Here is a 25925-nt window from a genome sequence, read left to right on the forward strand (position 1 = left end):
TAAAGACTCTCATGAGATACACCTGCTTTGTAGTCCACCTGGACTACATCCACCATTCTCCAGCCAAGACCAGGTGACTTGCCTTGTCTCCTTTGAAGCCCATCTCGCCTTGCTCTCCCGGTACCCCGATGTCACCCTGAGAGAGAGAGGACGACACCAAGAGACACAGGATGACGGAGGAGGCACAGACAGGAAGTTTGGAGTCACAGCAAGCACACACTGGAAGATACTTCATGTGCCATCTCCATCTCAGCACCATAACTCAGGGATCCGGGGGCCATTCACGGCCCACGACTGTTTTTTTATCAGCCTGCGGCGCATAGAAAAAAATGGAAAAATCTGCAGCAATTTTTCAAGAATAAAGTCAAAATATTTAAAGGAAAAAAGTTGTAATCTAATGAAAAAAAAATTATTTTGCAAGAATAACTTTTTAACTATTATAACTACTTATAACTATTGTACTATAACTATCATGAGGAGAAATAAAGTCATTTTTGTAGCTAAAAGGCGAAATATTACAGAAAATGACATTATTTTAAAGTTATAACATGGGAATAAGGTCAAAATATTACGACAATAAAGTCAACATTATGAGAAGAAAACTGACGAGAAAAATAAAAACAAATAAGAGAAATGTAAGAAGAAAACAAACAGCTGTAATTTGATGAGAATAAAGTCAAAATATTAAGACAAAAAAGTTGCATTCTAACGAGAAAAAAGTCCCAATTTGACAAGAGTAAACTCGTAATATGAAGACAAATAATATCGTTTTAGTAGCATAGAGTTCAAATATTATAGCAAGTTGAAATAATGTGAGACAAAACATACGATTCAAGTGGAGACTAACAAAACATAATATGAGGGAATAATATTACTATGACTACTACTATGATGGGAATAATATTACTACGACCGTATGACTACTATGATATCCAAAAAGTTCATACTAACAATACTGACCTTCTGCATATGACAAAACTGAAACAACGTATCAAAAAGGTCCTTGCATCCTTTCATCTTTCTGCGTAAAAAGTGCGCCGTACTGGAAACAGCACAAGTATGGGAGATGCCAAACTGTATCGAGCAACTACAACAAGAGCATACGGGCGGGCGCTTAATGGACCCACGTACTCCTGTCTTGGCTCAGTTCTAGGTTTCTTGCTCTAGTTTTTCCTTCCTTGTTTGTGTTCAGCCATCTGTCCATTTTCTCCCTAAGTGGTGGTAAACGGTGGACTACCTCTTCTAATACCCCTTCAATACATGATCCACCTTCTCATGCGACACTGGACGTTACTTTGCGTCTTTGAAGACACCAGATCTCAAGCTAAGTACGACTTTGTAAAAGCATCAACCATGCTGCAGGTCTACAAGTGGGACAGAGAGAACAGGATGACATCACATGCTGCTCAAACACAGGCCAATAACAGGAATATTCAGATCACCTTATCACCTTTCAGTCCTGGTTCTCCCGGATTTCCGGGCACACCCTGCAAGAAACACCGACTGAGCGGTTAGAAGTTTGACCTTTGGATTTCTGAACGTTAATCAACAGACTCTCCGGTTTTCATGAGAGTCCAGGTGAGATTACCTTCAGCCCATTCGGTCCTGGAAGGCCCATCTCTCCGACAGGTCCCATGTCACCCTGGTACCGGCAGAGGAGACACACAAGACTCATGTTTGCACAGGGAATAACATCAACACTCAGCATGTTTCTTGCAATGAATATAGCAGAAACTGCTGAACTGCCCCTCCCCCTCGGACTTAACAGAAAGTGAAAGCAACCATTGCTTGCACATTTACTGGTCAACAAAAGATTTTTGAGACACGTAGTTGACATATTTTTCCTCCATTTGTGCATATTTGGATTCTTCTGTTTTCATATGATAATGACTAAATTGGAATGCATTTGCAGGAAGTCAACCCGGTCAATGGCAGGGTGATTCTGAACAGGGCCTGGTACCCGCTGATGTTTGTGGCCTATTGGGCCTATGTCAAGGTGGACGCCTACTTAAAGAAAGACGTTCACAACTTCCCAGGTGATTCACAGCAAACGTAACCGAGGTGGCGCTCGCAGCTTCCTGGACGGCTGCAGCCTGCCGTCCCAGCAGAAGGAAGGTCTGTTTGCATACGTTAACGTTTTTAAGTGCAGCCCTGTGCCGTTTCTGCGCACCCGGCCTGGTCCCATGGACAAGTTGGGAGCAGAGCTGTAATCACAAGCCTCCAATTACAGGCTTTCTGCCACCGCCGATGGCCCAGAATAAACCGGGAGGAGCGACAAGACACACCATTACGTGGCTATTGGTGCGTGTGTGTGGGCGAGGCAGCTTAAAACAGACACTGCGCTTGGTAAATTGGGTTTGATTGATCATTAATCAAGTCATTCCGACACACATTCTGACAAAACACAGCTTTTGCAGTCAACCTGTGAAACGTACTGTAGATGCTCTTCTATTTACGCTTCAATGGAGCATTGATGGGACGGATGTTTGGGGAAAGGTGGGCAGGACGCACAGAAGTCCACTACTCACAATTAGTCCGAGAACTCCATTTGGACCGGGGGCTCCCAGCTGGCCCTGGTCGGAGAGAAGGAGCAAGTGTGGTGAAGAGTGAAGGAGCACTTTTCTGGGGTTATTGGCTTTTTTTTTTAAACAAACATGCTCAGAAGAGTAGCTCAGTGTTCAAGGCAGCTTCTGAGACGAGGCTGTGTGCTTGCTTGTGTGTGTCGAAGGTGGGAGTTGGGAGGTGGAAGGTGGAAGGCGGGAGGTGGGAGGTGCAAGGTGGAAGGTGGAAGGTGGGAGGTGCAAGGTGGAAAGGTGGAAGGTGGGAGGTGGAAGGCGGGAGGTGGAAGGTGGGAGGTGCAAGGTGGAAGGTGGGAGGTGGGAGGTGGAAGGTGGGAGGTGCAAGGTGCAAGGTGGAAGGTGGAAGGTGGGAGGTGCAAGGTGGAAAGGTGGAAGGTGGGAGGTGGAAGGTAGGAGGTGCAAGGTGCAAGGTGGAAGGTGGAAGGTGGGAGGTGCGAGGTGGAAGGTGGGAGGTGCAAGGTGCAAGGTGGAAGGTGGAAGGTGGGAGGTGCAAGGTGGAAGGTGGGAGGTGCAAGGTGGAAGGTGGGAGGTGCAAGGTGGAAGGTGGGAGGTGGAAGGTGGAAGGTGTAAGGTGTAAGGTGGAAGGTGCAAGGTGGAAGGTGGGAGGTGCAAGGTGGAAGGTGGGAGGTGGAAGGTGGGAGGTGTAAGGTGGAAGGTGCAAGGTGGAAGGTGGAAGGTGGAAGGTGGGAGGTGGAAGGTGGAAGGTGGGAGGTGCAAGGTGGAAGGTGGAAGGTGGGAGGTGGAAGGTGGGAGGTGCAAGGTGCAAGGTGCAAGGTGGAAGGTGCAAGGTGGAAGGTGGGAGGTGCAAGGTGAAAGGTGGGAGGTGGAAGGTGGGAGGTGCAAGGTGGGAGGTTCAAGGTGGAAGGTGGGAGGTGGGAGGTTCAAGGTGTAAGGTGGGAGGTGCAAGGTGGGAGGTTCAAGGTGGAAGGTGGGAGGTTCAAGGTGGAAGGTGGGATGTGGAAGGTAGGAGGTGCAAGGTGGAAGGTGGGAGGTGCAAGGTGGGAAGTGCAAGGTGGAAGGTGGGAGGTGCATGGTGGAAGGTGGGAGGTGGGAGGTGCAAGGTGGGAGGTGGAAGCTGGGAGGTGCGAGGTGGGAGGTGGGAGGTGCAAGATGCAAGGTGGAAGGTGGGAGGCGGAAGGTGGGAGGTGCAAGGTAGAAGGTGGGAGGTGCAAGGTGGAAGGTGGGAGGTGGAAGGTAGGAGGTGGGAGGTGGAAGGTGGGAGGTGCAAGGTGCAAGGTGCGAGGTGGGAGGTGGAAGGTGGGAGGTGCAAGGTGCAAGGTGGGAGGTGGAAGGTTGGAGGTGCAAGGTGGAAGGTGGGAGGTGCAAGGTGGAAGGTGGGAGGTGCAAGGTGGAATCTGCAAGGTGGAAGGTGGGAGGTGCAAGGTGGGAGGTTCAAGGTGGAAGGTGGGAGGTGGGAGGTTCAAGGTGTAAGGTGGGAGGCGGGAGGTTCAAGGTGGAAGGTGGGAGGTTCAAGGTGGAAGGTGGGAGGTGGAAGGTAGGAGGTGCAAGGTGGAAGGTGGGAGGTGCAAGGTGGGAGGTGCAAGGTGGAAGGTGGGAGGTGCAAGGTGCAAGGTGGAAGGTGGGAGGTGCAAGGTGGAAGGTGGAAGGTGGGAGGTGCGAGGTGGGAGGTGGAAGGTGGGAGGTGGAAGGTGGGAGGTGCAAGGTCGAAGGTGGGAGGTGGAAGGTGGGAGGTGCAAGGTGGAAGGTGGGAGGTGCAAGGTGGAAGGTGGGAGGTGGAAGGTGCAAGGTGGAAGGTGGGAGGTGCAAGGTGGAAGGTGGGAGGTGGAAGGTGCAAGGTGCAAGGTGGGAGGTGCAAGGTGGGAGGTGGGAGGTGCAAGATGGAAGGTGGGAGGTGGAAGGTGGAAGGTTGAAGGTGGGAGGTGGAAGGTGGGAGGTGGAAGGTTGAAGGTGGGAGGTGGAAGGTGGGAGGTGGGAGGTGCAAGGTGGAAGGTGGAAGGTGGGAGGTGGAAGGTGGGAGGTGCAAGGTGCAAGGTGCAAGGTGGAAGGTGCAAGGTGGAAGGTGGGAGGTGCAAGGTGGAAGGTGGGAGGTGGAAGGTGGGAGGTGCAAGGTGGGAGGTTCAAGGTGGAAGGTGGGAGGTGGGAGGTTCAAGGTGGAAGGTGGGAGGTTCAAGGTGGAAGGTGGGATGTGGAAGGTAGGAGGTGCAAGGTGGAAGGTGGGAGGTGCAAGGTGGGAAGTGCAAGGTGGAAGGTGGGAGGTGCATGGTGGAAGGTGGGAGGTGGGAGGTGCAAGGTGGGAGGTGGAAGCTGGGAGGTGCGAGGTGGGAGGTGGGAGGTGCAAGATGCAAGGTGGAAGGTGGGAGGCGGAAGGTGGGAGGTGCAAGGTAGAAGGTGGGAGGTGCAAGGTGGAAGGTGGGAGGTGGGAGGTGGAAGGTAGGAGGTGGGAGGTGGAAGGTGGGAGGTGCAAGGTGCAAGGTGCGAGGTGGGAGGTGGAAGGTGGGAGGTGCAAGGTGGAAGGTGGGAGGTGCAAGGTGGAAGGTGGGAGGTGCAAGGTGGAATCTGCAAGGTGGAAGGTGGGAGGTGCAAGGTGGGAGGTTCAAGGTGGAAGGTGGGAGGTGGGAGGTTCAAGGTGTAAGGTGGGAGGCGGGAGGTTCAAGGTGGAAGGTGGGAGGTTCAAGGTGGAAGGTGGGAGGTGGAAGGTAGGAGGTGCAAGGTGGAAGGTGGGAGGTGCAAGGTGGAAGGTGGGAGGTGCAAGGTGGAATCTGCAAGGTGGAAGGTGGGAGGTGCAAGGTGGGAGGTTCAAGGTGGAAGGTGGGAGGTGGGAGGTTCAAGGTGTAAGGTGGGAGGCGGGAGGTTCAAGGTGGAAGGTGGGAGGTTCAAGGTGGAAGGTGGGAGGTGGAAGGTAGGAGGTGCAAGGTGGAAGGTGGGAGGTGCAAGGTGGGAGGTGCAAGGTGGAAGGTGGGAGGTGCAAGGTGCAAGGTGGAAGGTGGGAGGTGCAAGGTGGAAGGTGGAAGGTGGGAGGTGCGAGGTGGGAGGTGGAAGGTGGGAGGTGGAAGGTGGGAGGTGCAAGGTCGAAGGTGGGAGGTGGAAGGTGGGAGGTGCAAGGTGGAAGGTGGGAGGTGGAAGGTGCAAGGTGGAAGGTGGGAGGTGCAAGGTGGAAGGTGGGAGGTGGAAGGTGCAAGGTGCAAGGTGGGAGGTGGGAGGTGCAAGATGGAAGGTGGGAGGTGGAAGGTGGGAGGTGCAAGGTGGAAGGTGGGAGGTGGAAGGTTGAAGGTGGGAGGTGGAAGGTGGGAGGTGGAAGGTTGAAGGTGGGAGGTGGAAGGTGGGAGGTGGGAGGTGGAAGGTTGAACGTGGGAGGTGGAAGGTGGGAGGTGCAAGGTGGAAGGTGGGAGGTGGGAGGTGCAAGGTCGAAGGTGGGAGGTGGAAGGTGGGAGGTGGAAGGTGGGAGGTGGGAGGTGGAAGGTGGAAGGTGGGAGGTGGAAGGTGGGAAGTGGGAGGTGGAAGGTTGAAGGTGGGAGGTGGAAGGTGGGAGGTGCAAGGTGGGAGGTTCAAGGTTGAAGGTGGGAGGTGGGAGGTGGAAGGTGGGAGGTGCAAGGTGGAAGGTGGGAGGTGGGAGGTGGAAGGTTGAAGGTGGGAGGTGGAAGGTGGGAGGTGGAAGGTTGAAGGTGGGAGGTGGAAGGTGGGAGGTGGGAGGTGGAAGGTTGAAGGTGGGAGGTGGAAGGTGGGAGGTGCAAGGTGGAAGGTGGGAGGTGGGAGGTGCAAGGTCGAAGGTGGGAGGTGGAAGGTGGGAGGTGGAAGGTGGGAGGTGGGAGGTGGAAGGTGGAAGGTGGGAGGTGGAAGGTGGGAGGTGGAAGGTTGAAGGTGGGAGGTGGAAGGTGGGAGGTGCAAGGTGGGAGGTTCAAGGTTGAAGGTGGGAGGTGGGAGGTGGAAGGTGGAGCCAGAGGTGATGTGATGTGATGGAAGTGCAGTGGAGAGCGGAGGAGATAACACATCTAGATTTCAGGAGAAGATCAGACAGTAGTTCCCCACTAGTACTTCATCCTTTTGACCTTTCTTTGTAAAGCACTTGGAACTGCTCTGGTTATTATTATTATTATTATTAGTAGTAGTAGTAGTAGTAGTAGTATTATTGTTCCCTGCGTTTCCTTGCAGTTTTACTTACCTTAACTTGCATGTAAAAAATGGGGTAAAAAATGGGTTGCCCCCACATTGGTTGGGGACGTGTGTCGTGACAGGATGCACAAAGAAATTCTCAAGAACCCATGTTCGCTAACAAACAGGAAGTCGTCCATTTTGGTTTGGACTTTCCATTTAGAGCCAAAATCAGAAGTCATATTTTCACAAACTTTGACCAAACGAGATTCATTATGAATAATAACTGAGAGCGTGTCTTAAGCACGTGCTTTGCTTCATCTTTAGATTTTAGGTTAAGCCCGGATAAAGTAAGTTATTTGTCATAAATGTTCCAAAAAGTGCTCCCGAGTGCACCGTTGACAAGGTTACTCCCAACAAGAAGCCATGTGGGCAAGTTTGTGCATAAAGAATGCATACGTTGATGGAGGTGTGTGTCTGCATGACCTACTGGTTCTCCGTCTGCCCCAGGTGGTCCTCGTTCTCCAAAGTCCCCAGGAAATCCCTAAATGACACACAGAGTCCTTTTATCTTTGCATGGATGCACAAAAACGTCAGAAGTCAAACTCGTCTGTCTCACATCTTGCTGCTTTGTCTATTGTCCGCTTTGGCAAACCCGCAATAACGCGTTTCTCACCACTAGGGGGCAACAGACAACAGCTACAGTCCCATTCTGAGACGTGAATTCATTGTTCATAGCAAACTATTGAGGTCATATAGCTCAAGGTGACATTTCTTCCGACCGTAGAAGCTTGGTCACGTGATCTTGTCTCGTTTGAGATGCCCTCTAGTGGTCTGAGGAAGTATGCAGGAAAAGCCCTCTAGTGGTTGAAGTAAGCATGACAAGAGAGTTTTGAAAGTTGGGGGGGATGGCAGCCTGTTTGTGTTTCTGTTTGTGTCACTGAGAGAAAAAAAAATTCTTAATGAAAAGTTAAAATCATGAGATAAAAAGTTGAAACAATGAAATAAAAAGTCAGAATTATGTTTGTATCTCATAATTATGACTTTCTGTCTCATCATATTGGCTTTTTATCGCATAATTATGACTTTGCTGTGATGAAAAAAAAGCGATAGGAAAGTCATACGTATGAGAGAAAAACTCGAAATGATGAGCTAAAAAGTCCGAATTATGTTTGTATCTCATAATTCGGACTTTCTATCTCATCATTGAGTTTTTCTCTCATACGTATGACCTTCCTATCTCACAGTTAGGATTTTTTTTATCACATATTCTGACTGGCAATTGGGATATTGTTTTTCTTTCAGCATGTTTCTGCAGTGGAACCGGGCTTCCATAAATCAAATCATTTGAAAACTGTCTTTATTTTTGTTATACAGTCAAATAAAACAGGTGCGTTGGAACAGGAAGCGCACATGCAGTAGTTTTACTGAGCATTTAACGAGCTGAGAACAGCAAACACACGACAACGTTGTCATTCATTTCAGAGTCGGGTTTCTGGTCACACGTTCAGTTGCAGCATTCACCCCACTTTGTGTTTTGAAAGCTGTTAGCATGCTCCGTCTGCGGAGCGGCTTATGTCATTAACAAAGCATGTGCAAAATGGAAGTAAGCAGCAATGTGACAGACGTCACATGAGCACTGGCTTTGGCAGGCTCAACATCAGATGTCCAATCATTGGAAATATGCATAATGGGGCCATTACATCTCGGGCCAACTATTCTATTTAAGTTGATTCTACTTTTTCCCAAGTGCAACACGAGAGTAATTACTCTTAGCGTTAAATGCAGGATCATCTGGGCTGCTCCGAATGCAAAGAGGAGCCACGTCGGCAGAAAGCACAATGCATTCTCAGACCAGAACATCCAGAAAGGCTCATTATGGCCGACCTGCGCTATTCCGGGCCTCGCACATTGTTTGAAAAACGCTAATTACCCTTGATTCCTGCTGCAAATGGCAGCTCTTTGTAACAATGGAGGACTTTTAGACACACAGCAGGAAGTTTTAACCCCGAGCTTGACTGAGATAAAGATCTGCTGACAAAAAGAAAGTTTTAAGGGAGCCGGTGTGACAGCTTTTAACTTCGAGGTAAACCAGTGGGCCTCAGCTGGTTTGGCTGCGGGACCCACCATCATCGCAAATTCAACGGAGTAGATTGCCCAGCATGCCTTGCGGGTTGTATAGTTTTGCACGTATGCTCGTGTGTAAATGTTATTTTGCCCACCGGTTGAGAATGGCTGTACTAAACAAACCTAGCATCCCAACTCTTCCAACGACAGTGGATCCGATTTTTCCTTTTTCAGTTCCCTCAAGGGGTTCCGTTGTACGAGCGTGTCAAAATTCAAAGCAGTCGTGTCTGAATGACGCTATTGTGCTCTTTCAGGAAATGTGTAAGTCCTCCGACAACATATCAGCCGCGTCAGCGGGAGTCTGTGCTCCTCATCCAGACTCCTCCAGGGTGAAGGAGTGCAGCGCTTGTGCAGCAGACGTGGATGACGCATGAAGTTTACCCACAAAAGATGACTCATGCCGCCGTCATCGCTCCTCGTACAAGACCAATGTTGCACTTTAACTGTTAATTGAAGCGAGTCCAATGGGGCTTAAGTGCGTCTCTTCAGGGCCCCTCCTGAAAAGGGCGTGAAAGACGTTACATGTTAACAAAGTGCAACCGTGGAGGCCAAAGCAGAACAGCATCCTACCGTTGGCCATCATACTTTAGACTGTAAGTGTTGTAGCATCACACCGATACCATGCGATACCAACATAGGCCTCAAACTAATGTCAGCTCACATCTCGCGTAAAGAATGAACACGGTTCACTGCATTATTGCATTATTGCATACATTATTGCTTCTCATGTCTACTATATCAGGTGATACAAGTGACTATAGGGGTGTTATTTCAGGTCTAGAGGGCTCTAATGAAGCTAAAACAACGTATTTAGAAAGTCAGAAACGGGTTTTCTACACTCCAACGACAAAGCTATTCAGTTTATTAATATTGGAGTTACAGTATGTGCACGAATGCCGGAAACGGTCTGATGGTCTTGCAATGTTAAAGGATCCTTCATGGATCCAGACGGTGACCTGGATCACCCCCAAAATGTAATCACTTCTTCCGTATCCCGTTTCCAACAACTCCTGCACATTTCATCCAAACCCATTTTGAACTTTTCAAGTTATTTGGAACGCCAACGAACAGACAAATGTATCAAAGTGTTTAGGACTTGTGTTGCTACTGGACAATATTCATGGTATATTCCAGCATCAGGACACCCCCATGCAAACTGCAAATGGCACAGGGGCACGTTCACCGCACAAGGATGAAACAGAGGGAACGTACTGAGCTAGCAAGCTCGTTGCTGTGTGCTGCACGACATCATCGATGTCATTACGGCAGAAGAAAAACATCCCTTGTTTTTACATCAATCCCTAATTCAGCCTTTTCTTCAAGCTGCAAAAACACGAAACGGCCGCCAACGACGCCGGAAGAGCGCGACCTGACTGCGCAGTGATGGGGTGGGGATGTACCAATCCATAAATGTGCTGTTTAGCCCAAGACCCAGCAAGGAGCACGCGTCTACGCCTTTAAGGCTCGGAAACATTTTGAAAGGTGCTGTCAAGGTGATCTATATCTGACACGCTTCCTCCAGATGGCCCGGAGCCCCTTCCCGCTAACAAAAGCCTTTTTCTTGTTGCAAGCACGCACGACCCCGACGCACGGATGCCGGGACTCGACCCCGGTTAACCTCCCTGACAGGCCTGGAAACACCGAGCTGACGGGAGCAGTGACGTAACATGCAGACGTCCTACATTTCCACACGCTCGGCTCTGTGTGGATGTCGGCACCGCTGCCTGCTGATGCGAGGAACGCACCCGCCGGAAGGAAGTGAATGCTGTTTGACACGCGTGACCTCCCCCAACTCATCCAAGCATGCGTCTGTAAAGTATGTTGAGACAAAACTTTACCGGCCTACCCATCTTGCCCCTCTTCCCTGGTTCGCCGGGAATGCCCTGAAAATCAAGACGAGAAAGAAAAGACGGCGGGTGAAAGAAGAAAAGACAACAACAAAGAAAGAGAAAAACAACAAACACGCCGACAGCCACACAACGTGTTCCCGCCACAGATACATAGATGCAACAGGAACACCCGCTAAGTATGCAGACGCTTGGTGACATCTACAGGATGTCCTGAGGATGCTAATCGCCCCGTGATTTGGAAGGCAGATGAGTTCAGGTACTTGAAAGATTTGAAGGGTGGGGTGAGGTGGGCACTCAAGAGTGTTTGCGTTCAGCCACCAACTCTGACATTAAGGAGGGAAGTTTACTTCTTGGCCTCTCGATCACTCGGCTAGGCTACCACATCATCCAGTCATCATCAACTTTTGGTAAATATGGTAAGGGCAGCTGGCATTGGCTCTGGCCACCCGCATTGCTAGAAAATGCATTAAAATGCAAAAGAAAGTTGTAATATTTTCAATGTTATTTTCCAACACTGGTTTCTGTAACGTTTCACTTTAAAACGTCAGCAAAAACAATTCAAATAAATACGTTTTATGGCATTTGTCTATATGTGCCCTGCCATTGGCTGGCCACCAGTCCAGGGTGGACCCCGCGTCTCACTCACCCAAAGCCAGCAGGCATGGGCTCCAGCATACCCCGCGACCCGGGTGAGGACAAGTGGCATAGAAGAAGGATAAACGTTACGATGACGATAAGACATGTCTGAGAGCCAGAAGTGGCTCCCGAGCCGTAGGTTGCCTCCCCCTGTACTCGTGCAACATTCAAAGGCAGTGTAACTTGCACACTTACACTTCACATGTGTATTATGCACACTTACAGTAGTTCCCGGGGGTGCAACTTATGACTTACGATGCAGTGCTTTCCCAAATTCATTACTGGGGAATGCAATACGTATCTGTCTCCAAAAGGTACGCTAATTGAAACACAGTCATCAAATAGTCAGCTAGCTCATTCTGTAGAGCAAACCCTTTGGATGAAGAAGATGCAGAAAAGAAAGAAAGAAAGAAAGAAAGAAAAAAAGAAATAAAGAAAGGCTGCGATGCAAAACCGTGCAGCACCAGGACTGGCATTAATGGTAAAGTATTTTATTTACCGTCTTACTGGTTAGCTTCAGTATAACAACATTATTAAAGACAAAACAACTGCTGGTCTTGCTTACAAATGCACACAGTTGCATTGAAAGTTAAAGAATATGCAAATACATTTTTAAAAATGTCTTTCATGGCTCTCAGCCAAAAAGGTTCCGACCCCTGCGCTAGCATGAGACTGACAGCGTAGGTTACGGTGTATTTATCTCCTTTGGTGATTTCAACTTGACAAATAATTACAAGCACTCACTCGTTCGCCATCAGGCCCGGGGAGGCCAAAAAGCCCGGGGATTCCAATGAAACCCTGCAGGAGGAGGAAGGGAAACGGGGATCAAGGAGAGAGAAAGCGGGGATACCGAGTGAGTTATGTTAATGCACTTAATGCAAAATGAAGCATTCAGGGTCCTGCACGGTGAAGGGGGTCCTCCGTGAAGAGCCAAGCCATGAGGCAAGTGTATATGCCCATGGACTGCATGGTGCTGGCTTCCACGATGTAGTCCAAGGGCACATACCCTCACGCCAGGGATCTCTGAAGATGGCCGGGGTGTCGCACTGCGTCCGTCGTCCGTGCAGGGGAGACACAAACACAACAGTCGACGGTGAGATCAACACACACACACACACACACACACACACACACACGTGTGGCTAGGTGACAAAGTAGGAAAGAAATGCCTCCTTAAGACAGCGGGGCCTCATACGGAGCTCAAACAGGAAATTCCAGCCGGTGGGGGCAGGGGAGGCTTTGGAGCGGCCAAGAGGGGCTGATAAAGACGACGTTATTGCAACACAACATTCACATCGCTGTTTGCGTGGCCACTTGTTTCGATGCGAAGGAACATTAGGAAGCAGCCTGAAAATAGCAACACGGCGCTAGCATGGCGTCTATTAATAGACACACACACAAGAGGCCAGTGTGAGCGTGCATGACTGTGCTTTTCTGTGCAAAGATGCATTACATAAGCACACACGCTCAGATGGATTTCACACCCACGTGCACACGCCTGCACCCTGTGCATGCACTCTTGAGGACCCACACAGACACAGTAGCTGGCAACCTCTAATTAGACAGAAAGTGCTTTTCTTAACGACTCCTTCTGCAAATACAGTAAAAGCGTCCATAAGCTGTCGGGATGACGCCTATTTATCGATGGCCAAGTTAGCCATTTAGCAAAATAAAATGAAAGTAGGGGAGGGGCGCACTTACCCGCACGCCTTTGGGCCCCATCGGTCCTATTGGCCCAGGTAAACCCTGGAAATAAAAGACACAAGTTCAACACATGGTGGGCAAACACAAGGAATAAGTAAGCTAGCCCGTGTTGTTTGTGGCCTCCAAGTGGTATTTACACACACAGAGGGTCAGCTGTTCAACACTTGGCTCGGACTACAACTGTACCAGTCACAGCAGAGGATTTACTGCACCTGCCTGCCAGGATAACCTTTGGCACCCGGGCTTCCGACCGGACCTTGCTCTCCCTGCAGGGAAGAAGTAACAAAAAAGGACAATGAACACCAACTACCACGCAGGACTGCTGCGTTATTCCACTTCATGATTGAGTGAGAGGCAGACCATCATGCTGCTCATGCAGGTCATTGTGTTCCATCCTAAACGCTTTTCTGAGAAGACGTTTGGCCTCTCATCCGAGCAGGCTTCATCAGTTCATGCGCAAAGACCAGGTGGGACAAACACTAGTCAGACCAGATAGGACAGCTGTGGTGCAGGATCCAATGTATTGTCCAGACAGGAATGGCTTTGCATTAGGACACAATGGAGTGGGGCCTCTGCCCGCCAACGGTAATTTGGGTGGTATCACCTTCGTTAGCACTCCATTCAGATGTAATCACGGTCCTGACCCACCTGGAACTAAGGTGGTTGTGCCTTGTTTATTTGTTCGAGGCTAAATGATTGAATCTTTTAGGAAGAGCATTGGAAGTTGTGTCGCAGACCTCCCCCTCTGTTCACTCTTTCAAACCATCTGTCTTCTCTGTCCAGAATGTATCCATTTTTGTCCTCAAAAGAGGGCTCTTTCTCTCTGAGGGGCAGGTAGGCTGCAGAGTCCTGAGCGTGAGTGACACCTGTCTAATCCCTCCCTTCCACCTGGAATGATATGTATGACGTCATGAAGTTCTATTCTAACTTCCTCGATGCGTCCCACTAATATCAACATGAATCCTGCAGCAAACCTTTCAAGAACAAGAACAGGCCAACACACAAACACACACACACACTCGCTCCGGACGCGCTGCCGTGTGGCGCTGGCTGTCTTGGATGAATCCATAAAGTGCTTGGAGCGGCCAGTTACCCCCCAGCTGACGGGGGTCTTTGGCTCCTTTCATTTGGACGTTTCAGTGTTGACAATCTAATTATCGCACAAGCCCGACTGACGTTGCACCAAACCAAATTTGTGATGGTTGAGCTAACACACCTGGGGTTTGATGGACACAGCCATGCCACGTGTGACCTTGTGCGAGTACGCTTCTCATCAACTGTGATGTAGTTTTTAATGCATTCAAAGATGCACCCTGAACACCCCCCCAGGGAGATGCCTGAGCCATCTGGTCAACATGGAGTAGCAGCAGTTCCTCCTCAATCACAGAGCTTCTCACTCTGCCTCTGAGGGAGAAGTCAGCCACCCTACGAAGGAAACTCCTGATCTTGTCCTTTTGGTCTTCACCCAAAGCTCATGACCTCATAGCTCATAGGTGAGGGAGATCAACTGGTAAATTGACAGCATTGCCTTTGGGCTCGGCTCCCTCTTCAGGAACCAATGCAGAGTCTGCATCACTGTTGACACCGCACCAACCCGCCTGTCGTGATCCATCTTTCCCCCAAGGAAAGACGGGCAGGATCTACTTGGGGCAGGGTCTCATCTGCGCCACACTCGTCTGTGAACCGATCCAGTGGGAGCTGAAGTTCACTGCCTGATGACTACATCATCTGGAAATTCCGGTGAGGAGATGGTACTCCAACCACTTTCAGGAACTGTGGACTTAGACTTGGAGCTGCTGAGTCCCATTCCGACTGATTCACACTCCAGCAGTTCCAAAGAATGGAAGAATCTGTGTGAGTGGGAACGAGCCCGAGCCCTATGGACCAGGTTGTGGAGCCGATCATACGAGGGATCATATCCCATTACCCCCACAGGTTGGGAGACCACTCTACCACTTAAGCCGTGCCGCCCATTATCATCCATTCTCCTCATGTCCATTTTCTATGCCGCCTATCCCAGCCTATGCCAATCGCACATACACACAACCATTCATACCTACGGATGATGTAGAGTCGCATTTAGAGTCGGACTTGCAATCTCCACACAGAGATTCTCCTGACTGTGTGGCCAACATGCTAACCACTAGCCCGCCGTGCGGCCCATTCTCCTTACGTCTTCAGCCCAAATCACATTTAGTCTATTTAGTGGAACCTCAGTAACTACTTTTGTTCCTTTCTCATGTGAATGTTGACAAGCATGAGATGCCTGGAATCATGTTGCTAAGTAACTTCTCAGTAGACCAACCAAGGAACCACCGTGTGTCTCCAGGAGACATCCCACCGTCCCACCTGAGCCGAGCTCGCTACAAAGCCAGGTGGTACTGAATGAAAATACAGCAAAAATGAGTATCGTTGTCAACTGAAGCGAACGGTACCGCTCGGTGGAAACGAGGATAATAGTAATGTCTGATACTGGTACTGGTACTGATACTGGTACTGATACTGGCACAGCGCGTGTTACAGTAAGACAGCAGCAACTGGACAGTAAAGTGAGCGCTGAGATTCAATGGTGATTCAGAGCACAGCGGTGGGAAAGTGGGGGGCGTTTGAAGATGGACCAGGATCAGCAGAGAGAAGCCAAGCGTGATGACAAGTTTGGGAACTCCCTGAACCGCTGACGTCTCTGACAGGCTCTTACTTAAAAGCGTGTGAGAGTGAGGAGAATGTTCCGCTCTGCTCCCACTGACTACGGCCTTTCTTCAACACTAACAGTAGCGTGACCCACATGGCCTGCAAATTGCTTTGGACACGGCGCTGGATGCTCCGCTCCCAAAATAGTCCTCTCAGGCCATTTGCAAAAGAAAGACTTCATTCAAGTGTGTTTTTCCACCAGTTGAGTCGAGCGAGTGCAGGGTTTTTGTAAGATAAATGACACCGCTGTAAAAGTTCCTCCAAAGCAGCTGTGTGACGGCTGGGAGTGTGTCACTGGTGGCCCAGTTGGCGTGTTCGTGCTTCTCTTTGTTTGGCATTGCTTCCTGATATCCTGGAGAGCATGAATGCAGCACGCCGCATTGACCAGATGTCTCTCTCTCTGCACCCGCGCAAGTTAATCTCATCTGGATGGCCGCTTGCCCCACAGGCAGCATGCCGGTACACAAAAATACAGACTCAGAGGAGAACATGAAGACACCACTGATAGATGTGTGCGCATATGGCAACATTTCAGCCTGCAGATGCTGGGATGCGACAGAAAAAAGTGGGAGAAATGGAGAAATCAACTCACGGGTTCTCCAGGGAGTCCAGGTGGGCCGAGGTAACCTCGCTGTCCCTAAAGAGGAAAAAGGAAAAAAACACACAAGAAGAGGTGAGTGAGACGTGGATGTTGAGCTGAAGCACACACACACACACACACACACACACACACACACACACACACACACACACAAAACCACCTTGGAAACCAAGTGACAGCCCTCAGGGGTGGGGGGGGTGGATGATGACTGAAGGTTTGTTGGTCTTTCATGAAGTTTTGTCAAAGCAGTTTGGTGCCACATGTAAGGAGTCAAGCCACACCTCCCAAAGAGAGATCAGAGTTTCCAGTGGGGGGAAAGACCACAACCAGAAGACACTCTCTTGAAGGCAGCTTGTCAGGATAACAGAGAAATAAAAACATGCCGCTTGATAGACGATTGTGTGCTGCTCCAGTCCTGCAGTAGACTCACACCACAGCTGCGTCTGGAGGGTCACTGCCCCGCTTGCCCACAATGCAAGCAGATATGCTGCACAGCAAACAGGAAAATACGGCCACAAATCGCTGCCTCGAAGTGTTTGCAGTATTCCGCAAACTGTAGCTGTGATTAGGGCTGCGATGATACGTAACGATGATTTTTTTAGTCTTAAGCTTGTAGTTGCGGTTAATCCAGTCATTGGTGAGGCACGAGACCAGGGGTGTCACGTGTAGATATGCTTAAAGTTATATATGCAAACCAAACAGGACATGAACCGGATGGACAAACTGATCCGGAAAGCCAAACAAGTTATCGGCTGTAACAGCGGGAGACGGGAGGACACTTGACAAGCTGCTCTCCATCATGGACAACCTCACCCACCCACTCCATCCAACTACAGAGGGGCAGGGGAGTTCACTGTCCAACAAACTCCTCCAGTTCTGTTCCCACAGTGAACGCTACAGGACTTCATTCGTTCCACACGCCATCCAGGTCTACAATACCTCCCCCAGATAATTCGCAACATTATTACGCTGCACTGCCTGTCAAGTGTAAATGTTAGTTTTACAAACTATCTGCAAGTATCTCATATTCTTTTATTTTAGGATATTTGATTCATACTTCATTGCATTTGATTTGTGTTATAGTGTTTTTTGAGCTACTTAAACACCATGCAGTTCGTTTATGTAGTAGCATTATGCAAGCAGCGGTTTTCAAAACACGGTCTCTCGCCTCGAAAAGATTCTCGGCAGACAGAAGGGCATAAATCTTCAGTGTGTTACATCACGTCGCTTATAGAAAATGGTTCAGTCCCGACACGCCGGCCCTCTTGTCATCGTGTTGCGTGATGGCTCGCGCCTCCACACCAGCCTCTTACGCCGCCGCCGTCCGTCAACCAGCGCCGCGCCGACTCGGTGTCATTAGTCCGACCTCTGTACACGTCAAGTATTTTGGGATTTGCATCCCACATGTGGTGCGCCCAGAGAGACGCTCAGAGGTGCAGCGACAAGAAATGAATACGCTGTCAAAGAGCGTGTTTTCCACGCACAGCGTGCCTTCTTGAAGCGGTCCCACATGTCAAATATCGGCTTGATGGAGTCAAGTCTGGCGGATGGGCTCGTTTTACGAGGCCGCAGGTGGAACATCCATGATGATATCATTACACGACTTACTTTATGTGCTGGGGACTCACGCTGCTAACAACAGTTAACCCAGCCAGACCGTGACAGACCCTTATCTCTATTATTAGAGACAGACCCTTATCTCTCATTAGGCGCTGGCTAACGAGACCCACGTTTCCCACCAGTCTGTTGTGTTTACAAGGAGACTTGACTCCACGACCATGTGACTTCAATCACATCAAGCCACCAGGACGCTTTACGCTTCCAACCCACCGGTAGCACCGCTTCAACCCCTCTTCTCAAGCTGAGCACCGTCCCACGGTGGACATGGAACACAACACACATGCTAACTTGGTTCTGTGGTGCAGCAAATGAGCGCACACACACACCCACACACACAGTATCACCTTTCAGGATGTGGCCAGGTGGTTGCCTACAGCCATCGTCCGGCCGCATGCGTGCACGTGTTACACATTTGGTATATATATATATATATGTATGTATGTATGTATATATATATATATATATACATACATACATACATATATATATATACATATATATATATATATATATATATATATATATATATATATATATATATATATATATATATATATATATATATATATATATATATATATATATATATATACATACATACATACATATATATATATATATATATATATATATATATATATATATGTCAACACAAAAACACCATTGGGGTGAAAACCCTCTTAGTATCAACTTTGCTGTTCTTTCCCCCCCATATTTACTGTTTTTTTACATTGTCCACATATTTCAACTTTCTTCTAATTAATTTTTGGTAATAATATGATTTTATTCCCATAATATTATTTCATTAGTCCTGGGTTTGCCCCCCAAGTGACTTCCCCCAAAATTACAGCTTTATTTAGTTTGGTTTGTTTCTCATAATTGTATGACTTGTTCCATTTTTCTTAAATATTTGAGCTGTATGCTGCTAAAATGACATTATTTTGAGTTTGTTCTCATAAAATCTCAACTTTTTCCTCTTAATGCTTTGACTTTATTCTTGTAAAATGACAGCTGTTTTTTTTCCCATTTCTGAGACTGCCTTTGTTAGACTATTTCAGCGTTCTTCTTGAAAGTTTTCTTCTCGTAATTATGAATTTATTCCCGTAATATTTGAACTTTATTCTCGTGACAACTTTATTTGTTGTTTTGCTTGCTTGTCATCATACTACGACTTTAAGAAAATAACATCTTTTATCTTTAGTATTTCAACTTTACGCTACTAAAAATGACCTCATTTTTTCTCATAAAATTAGGACTTTTTCTCATTAGATTGTTGTTTTTTTTTATATTTTGACATGATTCTTGTGCAATTACTGTCTTTTTTTTGTTAAATTATATTTTTAGAATGTGTCACGGGCCTATAAAAAAAAAAAACAGCCGCAGGCCACAACCGGCCCCTCGTCCACACTTTGGACACCGCAGATGGACATAAAACAATACAGGCCACCTGTGGACGAGGTAGAGCCTCGTGAAGAGAATTTTAACGATGCATTCGTCCACTTGCAGGGAATTTGCTCGAAATACCGGCACAAAACAACTCAAATTACCTCGGCACTCCTAAACCACCCGAATCGTTTGAAAATAATGACGTTCGTGCAAGCATGTTACCAGTTGGGTAACGGAGCTCCATCTGCTGGATCTGGTGGGGCACTATGGCCTCGTAAGCGCAATGCTAATGACAATAACAGCGGATGGCCCGTGGACTGACCCTCTGGAAAGGCTTGTGGAAACATTGTGTGTGATCCTGCTAACAAGCCAATGAACGGCGAGCCAAGCGTGTACTTGGAGGTACTTTAGAGGTGATCCATGGAGTAGCCGTTGGAAAAGGAAGCCAATGCCGTGGTTTCCATTCGCTAGAGACAACGGTGGATGTAAGAACACTACATCAACGTTTAGCAGAGTAACCGTGGATCTGGTAAGTCGGACAGCTTCTGAAGGGGGGGGGCAGACGCAGCGGAAAAAAGAGAAAGGTGAGATGTGCGGCTTGTGAGGTTTGGCCCTGCCCGTGTCGCCGCCGCGTGACCCGGACCGACACACTGAAAAGCCATTGGGCGTCTGCTCGGTAGAACAAATGTTGCTGACAGGAACATGCTTGGCTCGCGTGCGTGCGTGTGTGTAAACCGGCGGTGAAATTCCAGCTGTCCCGTATCAAAGCGTCAGACTGGGGCTTCTTCGTGTGTCTGTGTGAGTATTTGGGTGCCTTGTTGTCCCATTTTTGCTATCATTACAAGAACGTCATCAGTGCAAGAGACTAATGAAAGGCAGCGGAAAGATGCCCAGCTGAGACCTGCAGGAGGCTGGTTACTGTACCCCATTTAGAGCAGGATGCAAAAGGGGGTAAGAAGCACTTTGTGTACATAAGGAAGCCCTGCAGCTCATTTAACGAGCTTCCTCCGCAGCCATCGCTCTGATGATCGAGTCGCCATGACGATCACTTACGATGCCAATGGGCTTCCTAGGCAGCCGCCACAAGAGTGTCTACGGTAGTGTGTGTGTTTGTGTGTGAGGTCATGTGATGCTTGGCAATCATAATCACAGACCAACACAAGAACAATCTGGCGTCTTGGACCTCCTCATCTGGACTCATTTAGCGGGGACATTTGTAAATGTTTTCCACCAGTTGTACAATTTCCATCATGATTGAAAGCGCGAGCGACAGCGTCAGGATAGTGAGAGATATACTGTACACACACACACACGCACACACACACACACACACACACACGCACACACGCACACACGCACACGAGTGAAGCAGTCGTAACAAAAGCCACATGTTCGGCATCGGGCCGTCATCCAAGTGGAGTCTGACGTGGTTACACAGTAGAGACGCACGTGCACATGTGCAGACTGAAATGTTATGCAACTAAAATCTCTCGCCTCGTTTGAAAACTCAATGGGACTGGAAGCTGCAAGTTGTCAGCGTTGGGGTTTACATGCAGGGGCAGCGGTAGGCTGGAAAAACCCGTCCCGGTGGGGCGGCAGAAACCGAAAGGTTGGCGGTTCGATCCTCGCTCCCTCCACTCAGTCATGCTCCCATCCATCGGCCACCGTCAGCTGTGAAAAGTCACATGATCGACATGTGGTGATAAACGCCTTTCAATGCCGATCACCTGTGGCTAGAACTATTGCAGCTAACCATGCGCGCTTGCCCTAGCTAACCTCTTGAGCATCATGCTCCTCCCACTTGCGTGCCAAACAAAGAGAGTCATGCCTGCCGTGTACCAACGCACGCCTCGCAGCACGTTACAACGCTTTCACTTAAGACGGAATCTGAAGCACAAACACTTGACAATGTTTGGTGAGTTTGCGAGGCTCACGGTGTGATCGTCAGACCGACGGCAGCTAACGCAGCCACGTGGACACTCGCCCGTACATGCGCGGCAGTCAGAAGGTGAGATAAGCAGCCTTTCAACCGTGGAAGAAAGTGAGTACTCGCTCACGTGTATTTCTGGAATGTTTCCAAGTCACGTGACTGTTGTTAGCAACGGAGATGCTAACAACGGTTGTTGCTTGTTGTCACGCACCCTCCACTCCTGTCTCGTTCTGAATTATACACCTCCACATCTGGTGACCCTCGAGCGACATGTTGATTGACGACGACGCGGCGCCGCTCAATGCTAACGAGGCAGCTAACGTTAGTGCTGCCTCTGACCGACTTCTGGCAACACGGCACACGCCTGTGGCTTCAGCACAACGAGGATGAACACAGGACGTGACAAAGTATTTCCACGCAGTGGCCGTGCCGGACCGCCACTTCCACTCTGATGACGACCGAAGGACATGAAGGATTTACCTGTTTGTGGCGTCTCTTGGCGATGGCCACAAAGAGCATGTGCGAGCATGCGACAAAGAGGCACGTGTACAACAATGCTCTCATGCACGTACAACTCCAACTTTCCTCATCTTGGTCAGTACGCGTTCCACTACTGTCTTCCAGAAGCTCCGCCCCACAGATTTCTGTCTCCTGCCTTTAAGAATGAGTCATCTAAGAGACGTTGGTCATGCTGTGTTTTAGTCAAGTGAGTATCTTTGTTATGATAACACTCCCTCATTATTCCTCCTGCTCAGCCATTGGTGCGTGCGTACACGTAAACATGCCACTCATTCCAACAATCTATCCGTGGCCCTTTTTTGGAATTTTGCCCGTCATCCACATCCCTTATGTGACAAATGAACACACACGTCTTTCCATTTTCGAAAGAGAGAAAACAGCTAGCACGAGGCAGCTAACAATGCACGTAACAGGAAGCCCTCTAATAAAACGCCCTCCAATGTTCCATGACATAATGTGACCTGCATGTCAACCATTGTTAACATGGCACCTGCTCGCAACTCCTCTACCAAGTGGAAACGTAAGCTACTGGAGCAGCATCGCTTGTGAAAGGATAAATGACACGGATTAGCATGCTAAATACGCACACACTTACACTTCAATCACCACAATCAATTTATTCACTTTTGTACCTTAAGTGTAGTAGCATAGGATGCCATAGAAATGCTAGGGTGGCTAGCAGGATGCGTTGCCATGGTAACCCAAGCCACATGGAGACCCCCTTTCCTTGATCCGAGGGGGTGGGGACCATATCAGGAGGACATCTTTGGAAGGAGCCATGAGAAGGTGAGATGTCTGAAATTGTACCTTCAATCAATCCCACCGTGAAAGGACTCTAAGGCGGGGGGTGCTGGGGGGGGGGTTCTGCTTTGGCAATGAAGAAGTTCATGCTAGGATATAAACCACGCCTCACGCGTTGCGGCACTAAGCTGCAAATATTCTCGTAACATTCTTAAGCCTGTCTTATGCTTTCCGCATCCATCCATGCGGACAAATGACATCATTTTTGCACCCACGCCCGCTCGAGCGGCCCTTTTCATGTGGGAAATTCCCGCTCCACGCACCTCCAAATTTTTTAGAGACGTGGCAGCCGAGCAGGAGATCCTCGCAGCTGAAGTGGAGGAATAGCGGCGCTTATATGAGGAAGCACATTCCCCTCCCTGCCGTGGGAGGGATGAGCAGCCCTCCTCGCCTTCAGCAGCAAATAAACACAACACAATTCCTCTTCTTCAAGAAGCAGACGTGCACGTGTCGCCGTGTTGGAGGTCGAGCAGACAATAGCAAACTGGTTTAGTTCCGTGGTAGGCGAGTGTTTCCGCTACACTGCCCCCTGCAGTTTGGGAGCAGATGCCGCACGGAGTAGGAAGTCACACACGGTCTCTCGAGCGGATCTCTTTTCCATGTGGCTTGTTGGAGCAGAAAGTACAACCCAGCCTTTAGTGTCTGTAAGGCTCTGGGGGGACTTGCCCCTCCACCATGACAGAAGAACACTAACAATGGTGCCAATACTAGATGGTTAGCCGGGGGTGTTTACTGCAACCGGACAGGTGGAATGTGTTGCATTTCTTTTCTTTTGTCGTCTTTTTATGGTTTCCTGTGTGGTGGTGTTTGTAAATGGATGTGTTTGCCTGAGGACAACAGATGACGTGTTGCTAATTCTGGCAAATTTACTGCCATGCCTTTGCTCTAATGTCGGTTAAAATGCACTGCCATGCCTTTGCTTTAATGTCGGTTAAAATGCACTGTCATGCCTTTGCTCTTATGTTGGTTAAAATGCAATGTCCTAATCAAATAAGCAAATAAACAAACGTTGATCAACGTTGAGATCCCACACGCTACCAACTACTGGCTCTCAACTTGGACCCGACGACATCGCTAGGAAGACTCGGCTAGATGCTTGTTAGCGTTAGCTAAATTTGCCAGAGCAATGGAGAGCACATGTCTTGTGCTGACAGATACAGCCATGGCATGAGTGACTGTTTTATTATGCTCTTATTTTGTGCTACATGCTAATGTGTCCTCATCAGACACACTGGCCATTTCTAGATTCCTTTTTTAAACCTTCAACATTGAAAGTGTAGCCGGCCACATGACTTGCAGTGCTGTTGTGGCACGCTTGGCTCGCCAGAATAGTGTAGTTTGTACAAAAAAGCCATCCAAACATCACAACACATCAACATACGACGCACAGAGAAGCCAGCCTACCGCACCAGGTGGGCATACCAACTAATATCTACCCGCAATACCCATGAAAAAACCCACCCATGTACTCCTGCCACAAGGCATGCTCGGTCTTTTCTCCCAACATTTGTTTTTGCTAGATTGCAAAATATGTTGAGGGGGTTGTCAGAGGAGTAAACGAGGAGGAGTTGACATACTCTCGATATCCAATGTTTTATCGTTCATACAATAGTTCATATTGTTGCAGCCTGACTACCCAGCATGCCTTGCGGCCATTTGGAAACGTGTTATGTTTAGCGCTTAGATGTTGTTGATCAACTTGCTGTGTTTTTGTTTCATTGCACCGTGAGCAAGTATGTGGGTCTGCTTGATGCCACCCATATGTAGACGGCCCCTCCGCCCAATGTGGCCCGCCAGTCCAAAGGTTTGCCCACCCCTGTTCTATGGGCTCTGCAAAATCACTGCACCCAGGAAGGAAGTTTCGGTGATGCTTAAAATTGGTAAAAATGCTGCAAGTATGACGCGTTGTGGTGAATGTTTCTGTTACTACAGTACATGCTCACCGCATGCATGGAAAAGCACCTTTGGTCCAGAATAAGGATAAGGATAAGGATAAAGGATAAAGGATAAAGGATAAGGATAAGGATAAGGATAAGGATAAGGATAAGGATAAGGATAAGGATAAGGATAAGCATAAGGATAAAGGATAAGGATAAAGGATTAAGGATAAGGATAAGGATAAGGAAAAGAATAAAGATAAGGAAAAGGATAAGGATAAAGATAAGGATAAGGATAAAGGATTAAGGATAAGGATAAAGGATAAAAGGATAAAAGGATAAAGGATAAGGATAAGGGATAAGGATAAGGATCAAGGATAAGGATAAGGATCAAGGATAAGGATAAGGATAAGGATAAAGGATAAGGATAAAGGATAAGGAAAAGGATAAAGATAAGGATAAGGATAAAGATAAGGATCAAGGATAAGGATAAGGATAAGGATAAGGATAAGGATAAGGATAAAGGATAAGGATAAAGGATAAGGATAAGGAAAAGGATAAAGATAAGAAAAAGGATAAGGATAAAGGATAAGGATAAAGATAAGGATAAGGATAAAGGATTAAGGATAAGGATAAGGACAAGAATAAGAATAAGGATAAAGATAAGTGAATCCCGTTATGTTGCATCATTCGCAGTTTTCCAATATTTAGAAGGCCCAGGAAAGAAAAAGTGGTGTGTTCATGTCTCACGTAAGGATCGTGGAAGATTCCAAACCAAGCGCAGTTTTCCTTTAAGCTCGTTGGGTGTGTTGGTGTTTATTTGAGACACCTTTGGAGGGGGGCAGTTACCTTTCGACCTTCTTGACCGGCGGGTCCAGATGGGCCATGGATCCCCGAGTCTCCCTGGAAGACAAAGTGACAAAGACAAGAATGCAAAAACGTCCACCTGCACAGGTCACTGTGTGGATGGGTAGGGGGTGGGGGTACCTTCTCTCCTTTAGGGGCTGGCCCAGGTGAGAAGCCAGGATCTCCTTTTCTACCCTAAGAAGAAAACATGCAACTCTCATTCATTCACCAACACATTTTTTTCTGTGAGTCAACAAGTTGGACTTAAACGGACGCCAAGCTTCCATTAGATCAGCGATTCTCAACCGGTGGACTTGCACTTTTATTCTGAAGGGGATTGTTTTTCATCTATTAATGATCCCTTAGGTTTGAAACCGCTTTCATAGAAGAAGACCAACAACGTTAGGAGCCGCTGCCATTACGATGTTGGATGTGTCATCCCGTCTCTTGTTGAGCCTTCCAAAAGGTTTGCCTGCACGTCCGCTATGCGTATTATCAGGGGTGCCACGAGACGAGACGACACACGAGATTGGGATAACATTACCTTTAAGAAAAGTACACTGACAAGTTCTTTTCCACTACGTTACCTTGCACTGCTACACCTTCTGCACTCCGTGTGTATGCTAGCAGCCCCGCCTCCACCCACCGACCCAAAGAAACTGTATGACTGACAAAAGGGCTCACCCCGTTCATGCCATCGTTCTACAG

General features: G+C 48.4%; 1 protein-coding gene across 3 annotated transcripts in view; it reads right to left on the reverse strand.

Annotated features, from left to right (window-relative positions):
• The window catches only part of LOC129170501 (collagen alpha-1(XXVII) chain B-like), a 77919-nt gene that overhangs the window by 27912 nt on the left and 24082 nt on the right, over positions 1–25925 (reverse strand). For 2 of the 3 annotated variants that reach the window (XM_054758167.1, XM_054758166.1), the window contains 12 exons: positions 25359–25412; positions 25221–25274; positions 16230–16274; positions 13159–13212; positions 12944–12988; positions 11987–12040; positions 10595–10639; positions 7120–7173; positions 2529–2573; positions 1589–1642; positions 1443–1487; positions 83–136 (listed from right to left, as the gene is read on the reverse strand). In XM_054758167.1, the coding sequence (XP_054614142.1) occupies positions 83–136; positions 1443–1487; positions 1589–1642; positions 2529–2573; positions 7120–7173; positions 10595–10639; positions 11987–12040; positions 12944–12988; positions 13159–13212; positions 16230–16274; positions 25221–25274; positions 25359–25412 (603 nt within the window). The remainder of the gene's footprint in view (positions 1–82; positions 137–1442; positions 1488–1588; positions 1643–2528; positions 2574–7119; positions 7174–10594; positions 10640–11986; positions 12041–12943; positions 12989–13158; positions 13213–16229; positions 16275–25220; positions 25275–25358; positions 25413–25925) is intronic. The other variant, XM_054758169.1, reaches the window with a different exon arrangement.

The sequence above is a fragment of the Dunckerocampus dactyliophorus genome, chromosome 17 (assembly GCF_027744805.1).
Source record: "Dunckerocampus dactyliophorus isolate RoL2022-P2 chromosome 17, RoL_Ddac_1.1, whole genome shotgun sequence".
NCBI classification, from domain to species: Eukaryota; Metazoa; Chordata; class Actinopteri; order Syngnathiformes; family Syngnathidae; genus Dunckerocampus; species Dunckerocampus dactyliophorus.